At 34.7% G+C, this 17,686-nt stretch overlaps 1 protein-coding gene across 1 annotated transcript in view; it reads right to left on the bottom strand.

The window, feature by feature from the left end:
* The window catches only part of TRMT1L (tRNA methyltransferase 1 like), a gene marked incomplete at its 5' end in the record, with an annotated part of 38,635 nt that overhangs the window by 12,176 nt on the left and 8,773 nt on the right, over nt 1-17,686 (bottom strand). Inside the window, 7 exon segments of the mRNA NM_001133219.1 lie at nt 7,105-7,295; nt 8,867-9,079; nt 9,476-9,725; nt 12,861-12,940; nt 13,414-13,537; nt 14,963-15,092; nt 16,721-16,785. Of these exon segments, the coding sequence (NP_001126691.1) occupies nt 7,105-7,295; nt 8,867-9,079; nt 9,476-9,725; nt 12,861-12,940; nt 13,414-13,537; nt 14,963-15,092; nt 16,721-16,785 (1,053 nt within the window).

Here is a 17,686-nt window from a genome sequence, read left to right as displayed (position 1 = left end):
ACAGAAAGTTCATTAGTGTTGTGGGACCCTGCGACGACCTGAAAATTGAAGGCAATGATTGTCTCTGAAGATGACTATAGAAAGGTATTGCAAATAAGAGGTCTGGTTACAATGTTTTGAAGGGTTCAATTAAAACTCCAGATCTTCTCTAATACAATCAAGCGTCTGTGTCCTCCCCATTCCAAAAGATGAAGTTAATCTTTGGTGAGGCTAAACTATTGAGGATATGAAACCAGGAGTTTTAGTTACAGTTGAGAGTGAGATGTCTGAAAACAGAGGGATTAAGTAAAAATCTGCTTTCCAGTCTCTGTCCCCAGTGTGGCTCTCCCAGAGCTGCTAAAAGATTGGTCGATTTCTCTCTGGAAAAATTTACCAATCCAAGAGAAAAGATCTATATATACTTGTTGACATTTGGGGGGTGTCTTACTAAAAAAGCAGACTGGTATCTTCTTATCACAGTAAAATCCATTGGTTTATTTTTATTTTTGTGTTTTTTTTGAGATAGTCTCGCTTTGTTGCCTAGGCTCGAGTGCAGTGGTGCGATCTCGGCTCTCTGCAAGCTCCACCTCCCAGGTTCACGTCATTCTCCTGCCTCAGCCTCCCCAGTAGCTGGGACTATTGGTGTCCGCCACCACACCTGGCTAATTTTTTGTATTTTTAGTAGAGACAGGGTTTCACCGTGTTAGCCAGGATGGTCTCGATCTCCTGACCTCATGATCTGCCTGCCTCAGCCTCCCAAAGTGCTGGGATTACAGCCAAATCCGTTGGTTTATAAGCTCTGCCCCAAGTGCTTCAAAACAATTTTTCACTGTGGACAACCGAAGACCACAAAACATTTGAGATCTACCATAACAGACAGAGAACAAAATTACAAAACAGAAAAAGTTAAAAAACAGGAGAACTGAACAACAAAACAACAGCAACAATACAAAACAAACAAAAAACCCCTATTCTCCCCTAAATATAAAATATACCCAAGTATAATCAATTCTTAGAAAGGTAAGAGATTTTGTATCCCTGAAACAATATGACACTATTAAAAAAGGAGCAATAATCACTTGACTAGCCTAAAGAAAAAAAAAGAACAGTGAAAAAATATGAAATAACTCTTAGAAATGAATAAAATATGACAGAAATTTAAATAAGAGTTGGAAAATAAAAATTAAGGAAAAAGTATAAAGTAGAACTAATTGCCAAAGAGATGAACCGTATAGATATTTTAAAAAATTAAAGGATTAATCTAGAAGATCCAGAATATAACTAAACAGAGTTCCTGAAAGAGACAACAGATATAATTTGAAAGGCAAAACTTGTCAAAGAAATAACATCCCCCAAGGGCCAGGTGTGGTGGCTCTTGCCTGTAATCCCAGCACTTTGGGGAGACGAGGTAGGCAGATCACTTGAGGTCAGGAGATCGAGACCAGCCTGGCCAACGTGCTGAAACCCTGTCTCTACTAAAAATACAAAAATTAGCTGGGAGTGGTGGCACAGGCCTGCAGTCCCAGCTACTCAGTAAGCTGAGGCAGGAGAATCGCTTGAACCTGGGAGGCAGAAGTTGCAGTGAGCCAAGATCATACCACTGCACTCCACCCTGGGCAACACAGCAAGACTCCATCTTAAAAAAAAGAAAAAGAAAAAGAAAAAATTAGCCCCCTTGCCCCCAAAATTTATCAGAGCTGAAGGGCTCAAGTTTCTGACTTAAAAGAACTCAGAGGCTGGGCGCAGTGGCTCATGCCTGTAATCCAGCACTTTGGGAGGCCAAGGAGGGCGGATCACTTGAGTTCAGGAGTTCGACACCAGCCTGGCCAACATGGTGAGACCCTGTCTCTACTAAAAAATACAAAAGTTAGCTGAGCGTGGTGGCATGTGCCTGTAATTACAGCTACTCAGGAGGCTGAGTCACGAGAACTGCTTGAACCTAGGAGGTGAAGGCTGTAGTGAGCTGATATCATGCCACTGCACTCCAGCCTGGGTGACATAGCGATACTCCACCTCAAAAAAAAAAAAAAAAAATAAAATAAAATAAAATAAAATAAAATAAAACTCAGAGATTATCCAGTAAACTGAATTTAAAAAGATGAACTCATACACATATTATCTCAAAATTATTTTAGAATACTGGGTTTAGAAGAGATATTTTCAGAGCATTCAGAGAGAAAATAACATAACAGACTACACAAGAAGAGCAGCAAATTTCTCACTGGAAGCTAGAAGACAATGGAATAATACCTTGAACATTTTGAGGAAAAAATGATTTCCATCCTAGAATTTGGTACTTAGCCATGCAATACTTCTCCGCAATCTACAGGAAAAAGTGTCCACTCAAAATGAAGAAGTAAACAAAGAAAGTGGGAAAATACACAGGATCTGCGATACGAGATTTATCACAAAAAGAAAGTTAAAGAAAATTTCCAGGATGATGGTTAAACAGAAGCCCTTGGACAACAGATTTCAGCAGATACAGAAAACAAACAATCCAAACTACAACAAGAGGGCTGTCTCCAGGGGAGTGAAATTTATAGCCAAAGATTACCTAATGTGCTTAACTATGGTGAAAGAAGCATTGAAAATGTAGCAAAGAGTTTAGGGATGGATTATAAAAAGTATTTTTTTAAAAAAGGTAACAAGCACAGTAAGTATTAATTCCAGAGTTACCAAAGAGTTGTATAAGAAAGGAAACATTATTATAACATATATGAATCAGCTTTTATTTTTATTTTTGTAGAGACAAGGTCTTGCTATGTTGCTCAGGCTGGTCTTGAACTCCTGATCTCAGGCAATCCTACCTCAGCCTCCTAAAGTGCTGAGATTACTGGTATGAGCCACCATGCCCGAATTCATATGGTTTATTTGTGCTGTAGCAGCCTTCCAAAATGATCAGCAATAATCCCTGCCTCTTGGTATTCATACCCTTGTGTAATACCCTCCCCTGAGTAGGCACTGGTTCTAGAGACAAATTTCTAACAACTAGAATATGGCAAAAGTAATGGAGTATTACTTTGAGATTAGGTTACAAAAGACCTCTTCTATCTTGCTGGCACTCACTCACTTTCTGGTTCTTCTGACTTGCTTTTTTTTTTTTTTTTGAAGAGATGGCATCTTGCTCTGTCACCCAGGCTGGAGTACAGTGGTGTAACCATAGCTCACTGCAGCCTTGAACTACTGGGTTCAAGTGATCCTCCTGCTTCAGCCTCCCAAGTAGCTGGGACTAAGGGCACAAACCACTGATCAACACCTTGATCTGTGGCCTTGTGAGAGACCCCAAGCTAGTGGACCCAGCTAAGCCATGCCTAGATTCTTGACTCATAGAAACTATGGGATAATAAATGTTGTTTAAAGCCAATAATTTTGGAGGGATTTGTTACACAGCAATAGACAGCAAATAAAATTTGCAAACAATATTTATCTATTTATAAAAATACAAACACTAAATATTGATGTAGTCCAAAGTGGAGAGGGGAAAGCATGCATGCGACTCGATTGGTTTAAAAAGCCAAATACTCTTTTTCCATGGAAGGAAGTTAGATGCATTATAAACATGTTATTTAGAAATATGAATGTAAGCATTAGAAGAAACAGCTGTGACATTTTAACTGTTTAGGAAGTCAGGCAGAGATTATTATTTTATTAATAAGACTTATGGAACTATTTGACTTTTTTTTCTTTCTTTTTTTGAGAGGGAGTCTTGCTCTGCCGCCCAGGCTGGAGTGCAGTGGCATGATCTCAGCTCACTGCAACCTCTGCCTCCTGGGTTCAAGTGGTGATTCTCCTGTCTCAGCCTCAGCCTCCTGAGTAGCTGGGATTACAGGCGCCTGCCATCACGCCCAGCTAATTTTTGTACTTTTAGTAGAGACGGGGTTGCACCATGTTGGCCAGTTTCGAACTCCTGACCTCAGGTGGTCCGTCCGCCTCAGCCTTCCAAACTGTTGGGATTACAGGTGTGAGCCACCGTGCCCAGCTATTTGACTTTTTAAACTATGTATTACAAATTGATAAAAATTCTGAATGAGATGACTTCTTTGTAGGACATACTTGTTTATTCTAAGTTCTGTATGATTCCAAATAAAATGCAAAAATAAATCATTGCTTTATAGTTATCACTTATCAAGTCAAAAAGTCTTTAAAATGTTTGATTAATGTCACATATATAAGGAAGAAAAATTATAAGAACTTCTATAAGACACTCAAATTCTTTAAACTCTTTAAGTATACAGGCTATCAGACATGCTTCGGGCAAAGAAAAGCTTTGAACATGAAAGAAACAAAGTAGTATTTTTCTTATGAGCTCTATTGAGTAAACTGAGAGTTAAATTTAACCAAATAAGAGATGACTAGAGAAATTATGGCAAAAAGACTGATGACATATACAGAATATTTTTATATGTAGAGATTAATCTGGCAAAACAGAATATTAAGTGTTACATATTCTAATAACATAGAGATGGTGTAACAAACAAAAATTAGGAAGGGAAAAATGGAAAACAGGAAGCTAATTATCTCATTTGTGGTATCAGGGAGCCAAAGGATATTACTTAAAACTGATAAATCCAAATTACAGAAGTATATACATATTTACTACTAAAAGTAGACATTAAGAAAAACAAACAGGCCGGGTGTGGTGGCTCACGCTTGTAATCCTAGCGCTTTGGGAGGCCAAGGCGGGCGGATTGCCTGAGCTCAGGAGTTCGTGACCAGCCTGGGCAACATGGTGAAACCCCGTCTCTATTAAAATACAAGAAATTAGCCGGGCATGACAGCGTGTGCCTGTAGTCACAGCTACCTGGGAGGCTGAGGCAGGAGAATTGCTTGAACCTGGGAGATGGAAGTTGCAATGAGCCGAGATTGCGCCAGTGCACTCCAGCCTGGGTGACAGAACGAGACCCTGTCTCAAAAAAAAAAAAAAAGAGAAAAAAAAAGAAAAACAAACAATTACAATAAAGTATTTAAACCAGCCTCTTATCTAGTCAAGAAAAATGGAAGAAAGGATAAATAAATGAAAGTATATAAGGGGAATATGACCATAGGAACCAAGGAGATTAAAAGGAATTATTAGACAACACTTAGCTCAACCCTATGTAAATAAAACAGAAATGCTAGGTGAATATTACTAAACCTTTAAGGAACACATAATTCCAACACTAGTTAAACTAGTTCTTAAGAACTAGTTTTTCAAAAAAAAAAATCAGTTTTTCAATTCCTAAGAATTGAAAAAAAGGGAAGCATTCCAAATTATTTTTGAAGGGAGTATAAACTGATAGATCAAAGCCCAACTAAAATTATGCTACAAAGGAAAACTATGTACCATCTCATGAAACAACAAAATCCTTTAAAAATTAGCAAATAAAATATAACAACATATTAAAAAAATACCTGACAATAGTTTATTCTACAAAATCCAGTTTGGTTCTATATTGGAAACTTTTATTACAATTAATCAAATTAGTAAGCCTAAAGAGAACAACCACATAATCATCTCCACAGATGCTGAAAATGCATTATGACATAATTCAACATCTTGACAAAATACAATAAAAATGGAAATGAAGTATTCTTCCTTAATGTGATAAATGATATGTATTGCAGATGAAAAGCCAGTATTATGCTTGAATCAGAAAGCACTAGAGGCTGGGTGCAGAGGCTCACGCCTGTAATCCCAGCACTTTGGGAGGATGCGGCGGGCAGATTACTAAAGGTCAGGAGTTTCAGACTAGCCAGCAAACATGGTGAAACTCCGTCTTTACTAAAAGTACAAAAAGTAGCCGGGCGTGGTGGTGTGTGCCTATAGTCCCAGGTACTTGGGAGGCTCAGGCAGGAGAATTGCTTGAGCCCAGGAAGCAGAGGTTGCAGTGGGCCGAGATTGTGCCACTGAACTCCAGCCTGGGTGACAGAGCAAGACTCCATCTGAAAAAAATAAAAAAACAGAAAGCACTAGAGGAAACTAAAAGTAAGGAACATGACAGAATTCCTTCCATTACCACCATCAGTTAACATTATACTAAAGTACTTGCACAAATGAAAAGCATATTATATTTGTAGGAAGCTTCAAAAATCACAGTATCTATTCTCCCCAATTTAATGTCATCAAAATAATATGCCAACTGGGTTATTATTTACTTTTATATTAAGGAGTTAACAAATGAACAATACAGGAACACTGAAAACAAAGAGCTTTGAGTAGGGATTGCCATCACAGATATTAAATGACACTGAAAAGCCTCTATAGTCAAAACAGTATGATAGACGTGTATGAATAAATATCCAACCACTGGAACAGAACAGAAAATCTAGAAGCAAACTCAAATACATGTGGAAATTTAGTATAAGATAAAGAAGGTATTCTCAAATCAGTGGAGGAAAGGTGTACTATTCAATACAACCTAATCTACTTTGAATAATCCAGGAATAGGAAAGCTCTTTCTAACTACAGGCAAAATCCAGACTACATAAACATTCAATTAGCAACAAAAAACTTCTGCAAGACAGATTAAAAAAGAAAAAGTGAAAAGATGAGAAAAAAATCTGCAACTTAACATAATAAGTGCTAAACTCAAAAATTCATAAAATACCAAGAACCTAACAGAAAACAATGAGCGACTGTTTCCATGTCCCAGAACTGAAACAAACAGAAACAGCTTTATGAAGGCAAAACTACAGCTTTTTCCTTGTTTCCCATCCCCAGGCCTGGCATATAGTAGAGGCTCAATAAATGTTTATTGAATGCATTTTATAACTGATGGCTTTTATACACAGCCAGAAACATGAAAATTATTTTTATAAAATTGATGATTTGTAACAGCCTGGAAAAAACGTAATCTGACTTATGTTCCTAAAATTAGTTGAGAGTGGAAACTAAGTTATTTCTAGATGTTTCGATAGAAGGCAGAGCTAGAAAGCATATATTGTACAGCATGAGTAAATAACTTTAATAAACTCACACGAATGTCTTGTCTGTTGACGAAAGGAAATCCAGTATAGGAAATAACAAAGTTAGCACTGTAATCTTTAAAATCAAAGGACAACAATATGTATAATTAGGGATGTGATAAAGGCTTATTCAGTGGAGGATTATAGATAAATTAAACATAATATATAACTTGAATTTACCTTCTACCATATTACCATCCTTCTGAAAAATTCTCTCTTCACACCACTGACAATGGATCAGGTATTGAATCTTCTTGGCTGTTTCATCTGCTGAAGTAGGTCCCCTCAAAACTCTCACAACTACCAACACAAAATGTTCCAGAGCCACTGCAAACAGTACTTCTATGCCTTTGTTGCATCGGGCTGCAGCTCTATAATAAATTTTTTAAAGTTATTTTGTGGGCTGATCATTTTCCCTTGTTTGGCATTATACTGACAATATTAACCTGGACAGTATACTATGGATAAGTTATGGGACATCAAGAAAAATTCGATTCTCAGTAGCAGTGCTTTTAAAAGATCATTACTGTAACTTTTACAGAAATTGAAACACAGGAAATAAAAGATGCTGGGGAGGGTGTTCAGTTTCTAGACATTTTCCCTTGTGATGTCCTCTCAATAGGGCAATATTTTCTGGTTTTCAGTCATTTTCACTTTGTTTCTTATCATCACCACCACACTGCTTCCTTTTTATTTTATTTCCTATAAAAGCTTCTTTCAAACAGTATCTATTTATTGAGTAATGACTATATGCAGGATAGTATGCTAGCTACTGAAAATTGAGTGAAAAAAGAACGAAGGCCTTTCCACCATTAATTTTACAGACTTTTTGGATTAAGCTCTACTATATACCATTTATGTACTCTGCAGTCATATACTAAATTTAATTTATATATATATTACTCTGAATTTGCTGATATTACATTATAGACATTTTTAAGTATGTGCAGTTAAGTCCTTAGCATGCATAAAGTAAACATCAGTTTTCAGGTAATTAGAAACAACCCTGAAGGTCTATGAAGTCTAATAATCTGTATTTATGCTGAGGTAGAAATTTCTACTTAAATGCTCTGAAACTAGTATTAGGGCTGGCAAGTGAGCTGGCTGATTATCCATTATCTATATTCACAATATCCATTTATATTATATTATTCTAGCATAATCTGCATATAGTAAGTGCTCAAAAAAGTCACCCTTTTAAAAAATAACTGTTTTCAAATTCTGTTTGGAAATCCTGGTGAGAAATGGAGAGAACTTCCCATTTTGTAAGATCATTTTGGAGAATCAAGTTTGTAAGCCATCATTTTATTCAAACTATATAAATAAAGAAGATAAAATAGAATGGATATAAAAGAAATGACTGTTTCTTTCTGAGGCAGAGTCTCACTATGTTGCCCAGGTTGGAGTGCAGTGGAGCAACCCTGGCTCACTGCAGCATATGGCTCCTGGGTTCAAGTGATTCTAGTGCCTCAACCTGTAATCGTAGCTGCAATTACAGGTCTGCACCAACATGCCCAGCTAATTTTTGTATTTTTAGTAGAGACGGGGTTTCACCATGTTGGCCAGGAGGCTTGTTTCATCCTGGGCAACATGGCGAAAAAACAAAACAAAACAAAACAATTTTTGCTTTTCCTTTCATATTGCTATCCTTTATCCTACATTGTTGAAATAAACTGAAAATTAACTTTCACTTTTATCTTTTCTTTCTTATACTTCATTTCAGTAACATTTTAATTTGAGAGTAAACTGAATATTTCAGGCATAAGCTTTTAAATAAAATTACAACAGATACCATGTAAGATTAAAAACCAGTATTACAGATAAGGAATACAGAATTTATATTTTGTGCATATTTTGAATAATAAGGTAAGTACTTCTTGTAATATTATCTCTTTTTATCAAATACTGAAACACACTAAGTACACTGTTGGCAATTTGGTACCTTGCCACTGCAGCTACAACAATTCTGGCTGCTAGTTCCTTGTAATATTCAGTTCGGACAATGTTACATCCATAGTGACGCCGGGCAACATGCTGTGCCTTGGCATATAAAGAACTGATATCTGTAGAAGTCACTGACACTATGCCAAGGTTTCTTATATTTCTGAATGCAGAATCTAGATAATTCACTGATGTTCCAAAAGGGTCTAGATGTCTAAAATCAGAAAGAATATAGACATATTTTAAAGTCATATGAGTAACAAAAATTATACCATTGTAATTATTTCTAATTATAAAATTCCATGGATTTAAAAGTACATTGCAAATATATTTTAAGTACATAATTCTGTTTTGAAATTAAGTAATAAAATGACAGTATCGATGTATCAGACACGTAAAAATAAATTCGAGTTAGAGGAAAAGTGACATGCCCAGGCATTTTATTTCAAATACTAGAAAATTTTCATACTGCATACCTTAGGCCAATGTCAAAAAATGGCATTAATTTAAATAAATAAACAACAAAAAACTGTCTTAATTTTTAACTACCCCTCGTCCCCAAAATTTCAGATAAGTTTAGAAAGTGACATGGCAAGTCTTTTCTACTTACATGAAATCAAAAGATCTCAAATGCATCAGTACATTGGCATCCATTTTGGTCACCTTAATATTACCAAGATTTTTCTCTCCTTCTTCAAAAATATCATCACTCTTTTCCTTTTCCTTACTGTCAACCATCACTTTCAATTTGTTTAAATGGCAGTTTTCCTGAATCAGTGTCACAGAGTTTTCATTCAAGTCATTGATTGTAACTCTGACTGCATTTCCAAGATGTTTTGCCCACTGTAATCCCATTATCCCTTAGGAAAAATGGGGAAGAAAATGAGTTTTATAATTGTAATAATTTTAAAGAATAAAAACAGTATAACAACATCCAGTTTTATAAATAACAAATTATTTCAAAATTTAATGTTTTCATGAATCTTATTCTTTCTTACTACAAAGCTTCTCAAGAAAGGTTATAACTAAAAATGTGTCTAATAGATTTTAACTAATACTTCTTATAAACCTTTTTTATGATCCTTGTTCAAATAAAATCTCTATGTATGCTTTTTATTTTGTTGAATAGTGGAAAATGTTTTCTTTTTTGCTTTTTTTCTGACCATGGAATACTTTATACGAATGGGATTACTCTGCTTGAAGGGAGGATGGGAAGTTGGAATTCCTCTTGCTGAAGTTTACCATCATGGACCAAAATATGAAAAACTTTTCTAGACCAACACTTTTCAAACACTGCACAATAGCATTGCTGTGAATTAAAAAAAAAAAAAAAAAAAAAAATTGTGGCCAGGTGCGATGGCTCACACCTGTAATCTCTGCACTTTGGGAGGCTGAGGCGGGCGGATCACTTGAGCCCAGGAGTTTGAGACCAGCTTGGGCAACATAGCAAATCCCTATCTCTACAAAAAAATACAAAAATTAGCTGGGCATGGTGGTGCACGCTTGTGGTCCCAGCTACTTTTGGGAGGCTGAGGTGGGAGGATCACCTCCTAGAGGTCCAGACTGAAGTGAGTCGAGATGGTGCCAAGACCCTATCTCAAAAAAAAAAAACAAAACCAAAAACAAAAACAAAAAAGCAAATTTGTAAGCAAATGATTAGGAAGAATTCAGAACAAAAGGGCCCCTTTTCACAGTTTTTCCATATCTACTAGCTTAAAGTCATAAGGGACATTCATTACAAAACGGGAGATGGCAACACCAGCACAGCCAACATAGATTAGTAAACCCCTTATGTACTGGAAATACTGACCATCTTTTCCATACACGTGTCTCATGAATGGAAAAATACCATGTGTTATGGACTTCACATATATGTATTTTTCATATTTTCACAACAAGCTTGTGAGGTAAGTTCTGACATCCTCATTTTAGGAATGGCAAAATGTGCAAAATGACTGCTCCAGACCTGATCTAAGTTTACAAAGGCACATTAAAAGAAGAGGCTGGAAATACATTCCTTAGATATTAGCTTTAATGACTTCAGATTTAAAAAACAGTAAAGAGGCTGGGCGCGGTGGCTCACACCTGTAATCCCAGCACTTTGGGAGGCCGAGGCAGGTGGATCACCTGAGGTCAGGAGTTCGAGACCAGCTTGGCCAACATGGTGAAGCCCTGTCTCTACTAAAAATACAAAAATCAGCTAGGCGTGGTGGTAGGCGCCTGTAATCCCAGCTACTTGGGAAGTTGAGGCAAGAGAATTGCTTGAACCCAGGAGGTGGAGGTTGTAGCGAGCTGAGATGGTACCACTGTACTCCAGCCTGGGTGACAGAGCAAAACTCTGTCTCAAAAGAATAAAGAAAAAGGGTGTATGGTGAAAAATACTGAGAAATAAATTTGGACAAGCAGGTTAGGATCAGATATGGAAGATACTAAATGTAGTCTGAGAAGTCTGGACTCTCAGCAATAAAGATGAATGACTTTTTTGATTGATTAGTAACATTAATGTGGTGCTTCAGAGGAATAGCTGTTTAGAAGTAACAGGCAAGACAAACTGGAGGAGAGAAATGACTGGAAGGAAGGGTACTATTTAGAGGCTACTGCAATAGGCTTGCTATGAAATCATTAAATTGGTGGATATGGAATGGAAATTGTGAGTTATATTAGAAAAGAAAAATTAGAACAGACCTGGTGGCTGAGTAGATATGGGAAGAGTTAACAGGAAAACAAGGAGTAAAAACACGATTCAAATTTCAAATCCAAGTGACTTGGGAAATAATCAGAAGCATCACCTCATCACTTTTACCATATTTATACTGAGACAGTACTAATGCTGATCATCATGGTAGTAGCAGTAGTCTCCTCTTTTAATAGATGAGCAAATTGAGGCACAATTTCCTGTGGTCATACAACTATCAAGCGATAAAGCTTGGATTTGAACTCAGGCAGTCTGGTTCCACAGTCCATGCTTTTAACCACTACTTTTCCCTGAGGAGAGGAGTTTAGGAAGGAGAGCTAACTCATGCTTTCACTCTTTTGGCACAAACTCCCCAAAAATGTACTCTTATAATCTTTATAAAGAAGGACTTGGATTGGGTATGGAGGCTTTTTAGAAATTTTCTACTGTTTCTATTATCTTTTCTCTACTATTAAGTCTTTTGAGAAGAATATTCTCAATGTTTAAAATTTCACTTTATTCCACTGTCTAAAGGCTAGGCAATGATCATCACAACACAAAAAAGAGACACAACCAGACATCAGGTGCTGCCTGATTGCAGCAAACAAGTATTATTGCAAAAAAAAAAAAAAAATGTATCTGAATCTAATCAAATGACCAATTTACAAAAATACAGGAGATAGAAGAACATGTTATATGAGCCATAACAATACAATCAGCAAAAATCTAGACTGTGGGAAACGCTATAGGTCAAAAGACATGTTAAATCAACAAATAATTATCACACTCACAGAAAATGATAGAAGGACCCATAGATTTAAAAGAGACTTAGACATATCCAACAATTGAAATATAGTTTTTGTCTGCATTCTGATTTGATTTTTAAAACATATTATGAGATGATTGGGCAAACAATTGATATTAAAGAATTATTCTTAATTTTTAAAGTATGATGACAGTATAGTGGTTTTATTTTTTAAAAATCTTTACCTTTTAGAGATCCAACTGAAATACTTACAGATGAAATGATATATCTGTTATTTGTTTCAAATTAATGGATATAAAAAGATTAGGATATGAGGTATGAGGACAATGAGAAAACGACTGAGCATGAACCACTCATTTTTGAAGTAAGTGATGGATACACAGGGACTCACTTATTATACTCTAATATACATTTAAAATTTTTCACAATAAAAAATTAAAAATTTTGCCTTGGATCTTTAATTTTTTTACATCACTGCCCATATACATTTTCTAAGAAAAAATACTGTAAAATCGAATAAATAAAATTGGGTTCCAAAAAAGTGTCCTCACTTACCAGTGGCTCCAAAAGCATCTAGACATTCCAAAGGTTTTCGTTCCTCAGCCAAAGCAGCCAATGTACAGAATATTAGCTGCCTAGAAAGAAATCATAATCTGAAATAACTTTACTTTACCATGGCTTCACCTGCATAGATTTTATTTCATTTAAGAGTAATGAACTGAAGTTCCTAGTTACTGTACAAACTATTTCAAAAGGAGACCTGAAAACATATTCCAAATTTAATACTATAAGAACTAAAAATATGTGAAATTAAACTATGAATCCTGTTGGATTCTATTAACAAGTATTTATTTATTTATAAAGAAAACTTGCTCACAAAAGTACCAGCTTGTTCAGTAATTATATAAGCTTACGCCATCTTATTCTCTGATAAAGACATTGGCTTGGTAGAAAAAAAGAAACAATCCTTCTGAGAAAAATGTTAAAATAGATGATTTTTATTCTGCACCTAGTTCTAAATTTTAATATATTAGAACATAAAGGTTAAGAGAAGGTACATTTATAATAATTTGAAACATCCCATAACCCTGTTTTCAATTTATCTTACCGATTTAGTTTCATTTTGGGGTTAAAATAGGAATCTGTTTTCTGAGGTATAGAATAGTTGGGACAAACTTGTACATCCGTGTCTGCCTCTTTCAAAATTTCCTTAGGTGGTTTAGCAGTGGAAGCTAAGATGGAAAAAAGAAAAGATTTCCAGGGAAACACAAAATAATTCTAAACAAAAGATTTCCAAGAAAACACAAAATAATTATAAACATCTAAAACAATAAATATACATTTTGAAAAATAACTTTATATTATTTTGTGTTAATGCAAACGGTTGGCAGATGTAAAAAAAACAAAACCAAAGAACTGATTTATTCAGCACTCTCTATAAAAGAGTAACACTCAGTTAAACATCTGATTAATGAAAGTTAATTTACTATCTTGACTGTCCAGCACATCAATACATCTGTATTATGATACCTACGAACAATCACCCTAGGAAAGCACAAAATCCTAAAATACCTTTGTGGTTCATCAAACTCTACATTGTTTGCTAAATATATTTTACTATGGTATAATTGTTAGAAAATGAGTAACTCCATATGGCTGCATTCCATTAGCTAGCATGGCTTACTAAGAATCACTCTATTTCCTGAACATGGGAGACTTCAGAATATTTTCTTATGATTTCAAGTCACAAATTACATTGAAATGGCTACAAAGTAATGAAAAAATGATTTTACATTTAGTATGTTAGAATCATTTAGCTATAAACTAATAAAATATTGATGTGTATATATGTGCATATGTTTTAAATATTTAAGAAATGAGATATGGGATGTGTGGGAAAGTTGAGATCCTTTATGTTTGGATTTCTTGATAACATTACAGTCAGAATGTTAACTAAATGGCAACTGTATCTTTCTTTCTAAAATGCCAAATAATAGTAACTTTCCCTAGCACTGTGTTACATACCCTTTTCTACCCAGTGAGGAGGCATGTCACATATCTCACAAGGTCAGACTTTCTCAACTTAGGTTCTGTGAGAAAATTTTGCTTTATAGAAAAATAGTTCAGTGACTATTTTTTTTTTCAATTCTTAAAGGAATGGTACATAGTGCCATTCTGGACACAGAGAAATTATTCATTACATATAATACATGCTTTAGGCCATTAGTGCTTAATTTAATTCTTGAGAAGGGATCTCTAAGTAGTAACAAGCTATTAATAATTTCATATCACTAATAATAATAGTCTTTATTTCACTATATCTTTTTTTCTAGTGTTTTCCAACAATACATACATGAAGTTAAGGGTGTAAAAGCTGTCACTGGGAAAACAATTCTATAATCTTTCATTAAAATACCTATAGTCACTTGAGTGTCACTTACTTTTTTCCTACACCATTTATTAAATATATATGTTGAGAATGTTAAAATGTTTTTGGAGACCTTACAGAAAAAAACCAAAAGCTGAAGTAATGGACTAGTGAACTAAATCATTTGGTTAAATCAGCATTATTTTATATTCCTGATGTCTGAAAATAATAACTGGACCATTATTTAAGGATTTACACATTAATATGTTAATGAGATTGCGCAACTTACCTGCAACATAACTAGATTTAGTCTCTCCTTTATTCATGTGGCGCCTAACATGTCCTAGCATATCAGTTCTTCTGGTGATTGTTGCTGAACAAATGATACAATGATAATGGGCTCCCATTTTACTGGTTATCTATCAAACAGAGTATTTAAATAAGTTGCTAAGACAATGAAACAGAAGTATATGTTTGCAAATTTCAGTACATTAGTGTCTTGGATTTAATGGTATAGAAGATAATTTTAATTTTGCCATATGACTTTGAAAGTATCTTAACTTCCTTACCTGTATTTATATATACTTTTAAACCTCACTTTACAATAGGCCAGAAGTTTAATTTCCTAGCTTTTCTCATTCATTCCAATCAGAAAATCACTGTATTTTCTATAAGTTGCATTTAAAAATGGTGTAATTTTAGGAGTGGTGTGCTGGTAAATGCTTATTAACTGGCTCTCCAGGAAAATAAAGCCCTGATTTGTAGTATTTGCAGATTTCTGTGGCATAAATACTCCGCTATAGCCAATTTCAAGCTACAACTGTCATAGATTTTAAGCTATCAATGTAACATCACTGAATGTGAATTTAGGAAAAGATGTGCATTATTACACCATTACAGAGCACTGCCACCCAGCAGACATAATAGATGTAAATAACTGTAAGTGCTCAGATAATATTAAAATACAGCAGAACAATGATATGAAGTGAACATTCGTTACCTTTGTTTTTTAATATAACTCATTCATTTTTAGGTTTATATAACTTAATTTTTAATGGTGGCCATACTGAACAACCAGCTTGAAAGATTTCTGAAAATTTGAGCCAGCTCCAGTACCCCACTGAATGTTAGAGACATAATTAGAAGCGTACTTAACCAAGTAAACAAATTTTCACTTCATAATTTCTCATTTAGCTGAGAACAAAAGACTGCTCCAATGGCTCTTTCCTAGTTTTGATGCCTTTTACTCTTAGTGCTGCTACCTCCTTTTTACTTGGAACCTTACAGCAAATAGAAAATAGTGAAGCACATTACCCAAAGTTCCTTGTGGTACTGTGATTATCGTATTCAAAATATCTTAGACTAGGCTGATGGACCAGGCACTGTTTGACCAGGCACTGTTTTGACTACTACTTATGGAATATTTTCTTTTTTGTCAACACTATACTGCTTTTAGTGACTCAAAAGAAAATGTAATAACAGGAACTCATTACGCTAATATGCATTCAGGATAGTGTCACTAAAAAATTTTACAGTTTGTATTCCCCTTAGGTCAAATCTACCCTAAAAATAAAACACATGTATTTTTTAAAAAGTTACTAAGATTTCTGAAAGTTTCTTGATTCTCTAAGATTGAACTCAAAAGGAAGGACATGGGGAAGATGAATTAAATCAAAACATACTAAGATATTTACTAAATCACAGAAATTGAAGCTCCTATTCCATGACCGAAATTTTAAGAGAAAAAACTACTCTCTAAATTTTCCATTCCAAAATTAGTAAATGAGTTAATTTTCATTTTGAACACAAAGGAGCAATTTATCTGACTTAAACTAAAAACTGTAAAATGAGAACTTCAATATAGCAATTATTTTTTTCATACATTTCATAGTTTTCCTATTATGATAATCTGAAAGGACTCAGATAGAGAATTTTAAAGTAAACCACACTGCTGAACATACATATTTTAGTTTCACAGTAAGTAAAAATTATGCTTTCTTTAAAAAGGACTAAATTTAAAAATTAAAAAAATCTAATATCTGATCACCTGTTCTCCAATAATGTTTGGTTTCACTGGTCGACAAGGTAAGTGACAGATGCACATCCTGTAACCTAAAATAAAGAATGGCTGGTTATCATACACTGTTGATTAAATATTCAATTATCAAAAATTATAAGCAAGTTTTATTTTATAAGAATTGGAATTACCCTTACATTTGTGATGTCATAATTACTCAAATGAGATTGCTTTAGTTTACACAATTGTTATACATGAGATATATGTGTATGCATATATACATATGTATATGTATCTATATACACAAATACAGAGGGATCCAGGTTTGAATTCTGGTTCCGCCAGGACTATCTGTTTTATCTTGGATTAGTCATTTAGCATCTTTGGGATTCAGCTTTATCCTATTCTCTGCCACTGTGACTTTTTCTTGGGCTTCATCTTTGCCTCATGCTATTGATATATTTGCCATTATACAGACCCTTCTTCATCTATGACATGGTACTATCTTGGTTTTCTTCCCACTCTTCTTCATCTTCTTTACAGATCCTCTTCCTTCTCTCATGCCCTAAAATGGTAGAAATTCCATAGGCTTGGGTGGCTAAGTGACTTTTTTTCTCATTTCCTTGGCAACTTAGCTCCTTTCACAATTCCAATTAAAGGAATCCCAAGTTATAGCTCTAGGTACTAATTCATTCCTAAGAGCCAGATCCCTATTTCCAATTGCCTATTAAGGATATGTAACTGATTATCTAGTCAGCATCTCAAAACCTACTTGTCAAGACTAAACTGGTAATTTATCTTACATTAGGTCTCTTTACTTTTTTTGAATGATAATGCCTTACAGTTGCTCTTAACTCAAAGCCTGTAAGTCATCTCTAATGCCTTTTTCTTATACCTTCATTTCTTACTTGTATATGCTGAAGTGCTCCAAGATTTAGTCCTGGATGACTTCTTTTTTCCATCAATATGTACTCTTTTAGTTACTTATCTGATCTT

Source organism: Pongo abelii, chromosome 1 (assembly GCF_028885655.2).
Source record: "Pongo abelii isolate AG06213 chromosome 1, NHGRI_mPonAbe1-v2.0_pri, whole genome shotgun sequence".
Lineage (NCBI taxonomy): Eukaryota > Metazoa > Chordata > Mammalia > Primates > Hominidae > Pongo > Pongo abelii.
This window is presented reverse-complemented; position numbering and strand designations above follow the sequence as displayed.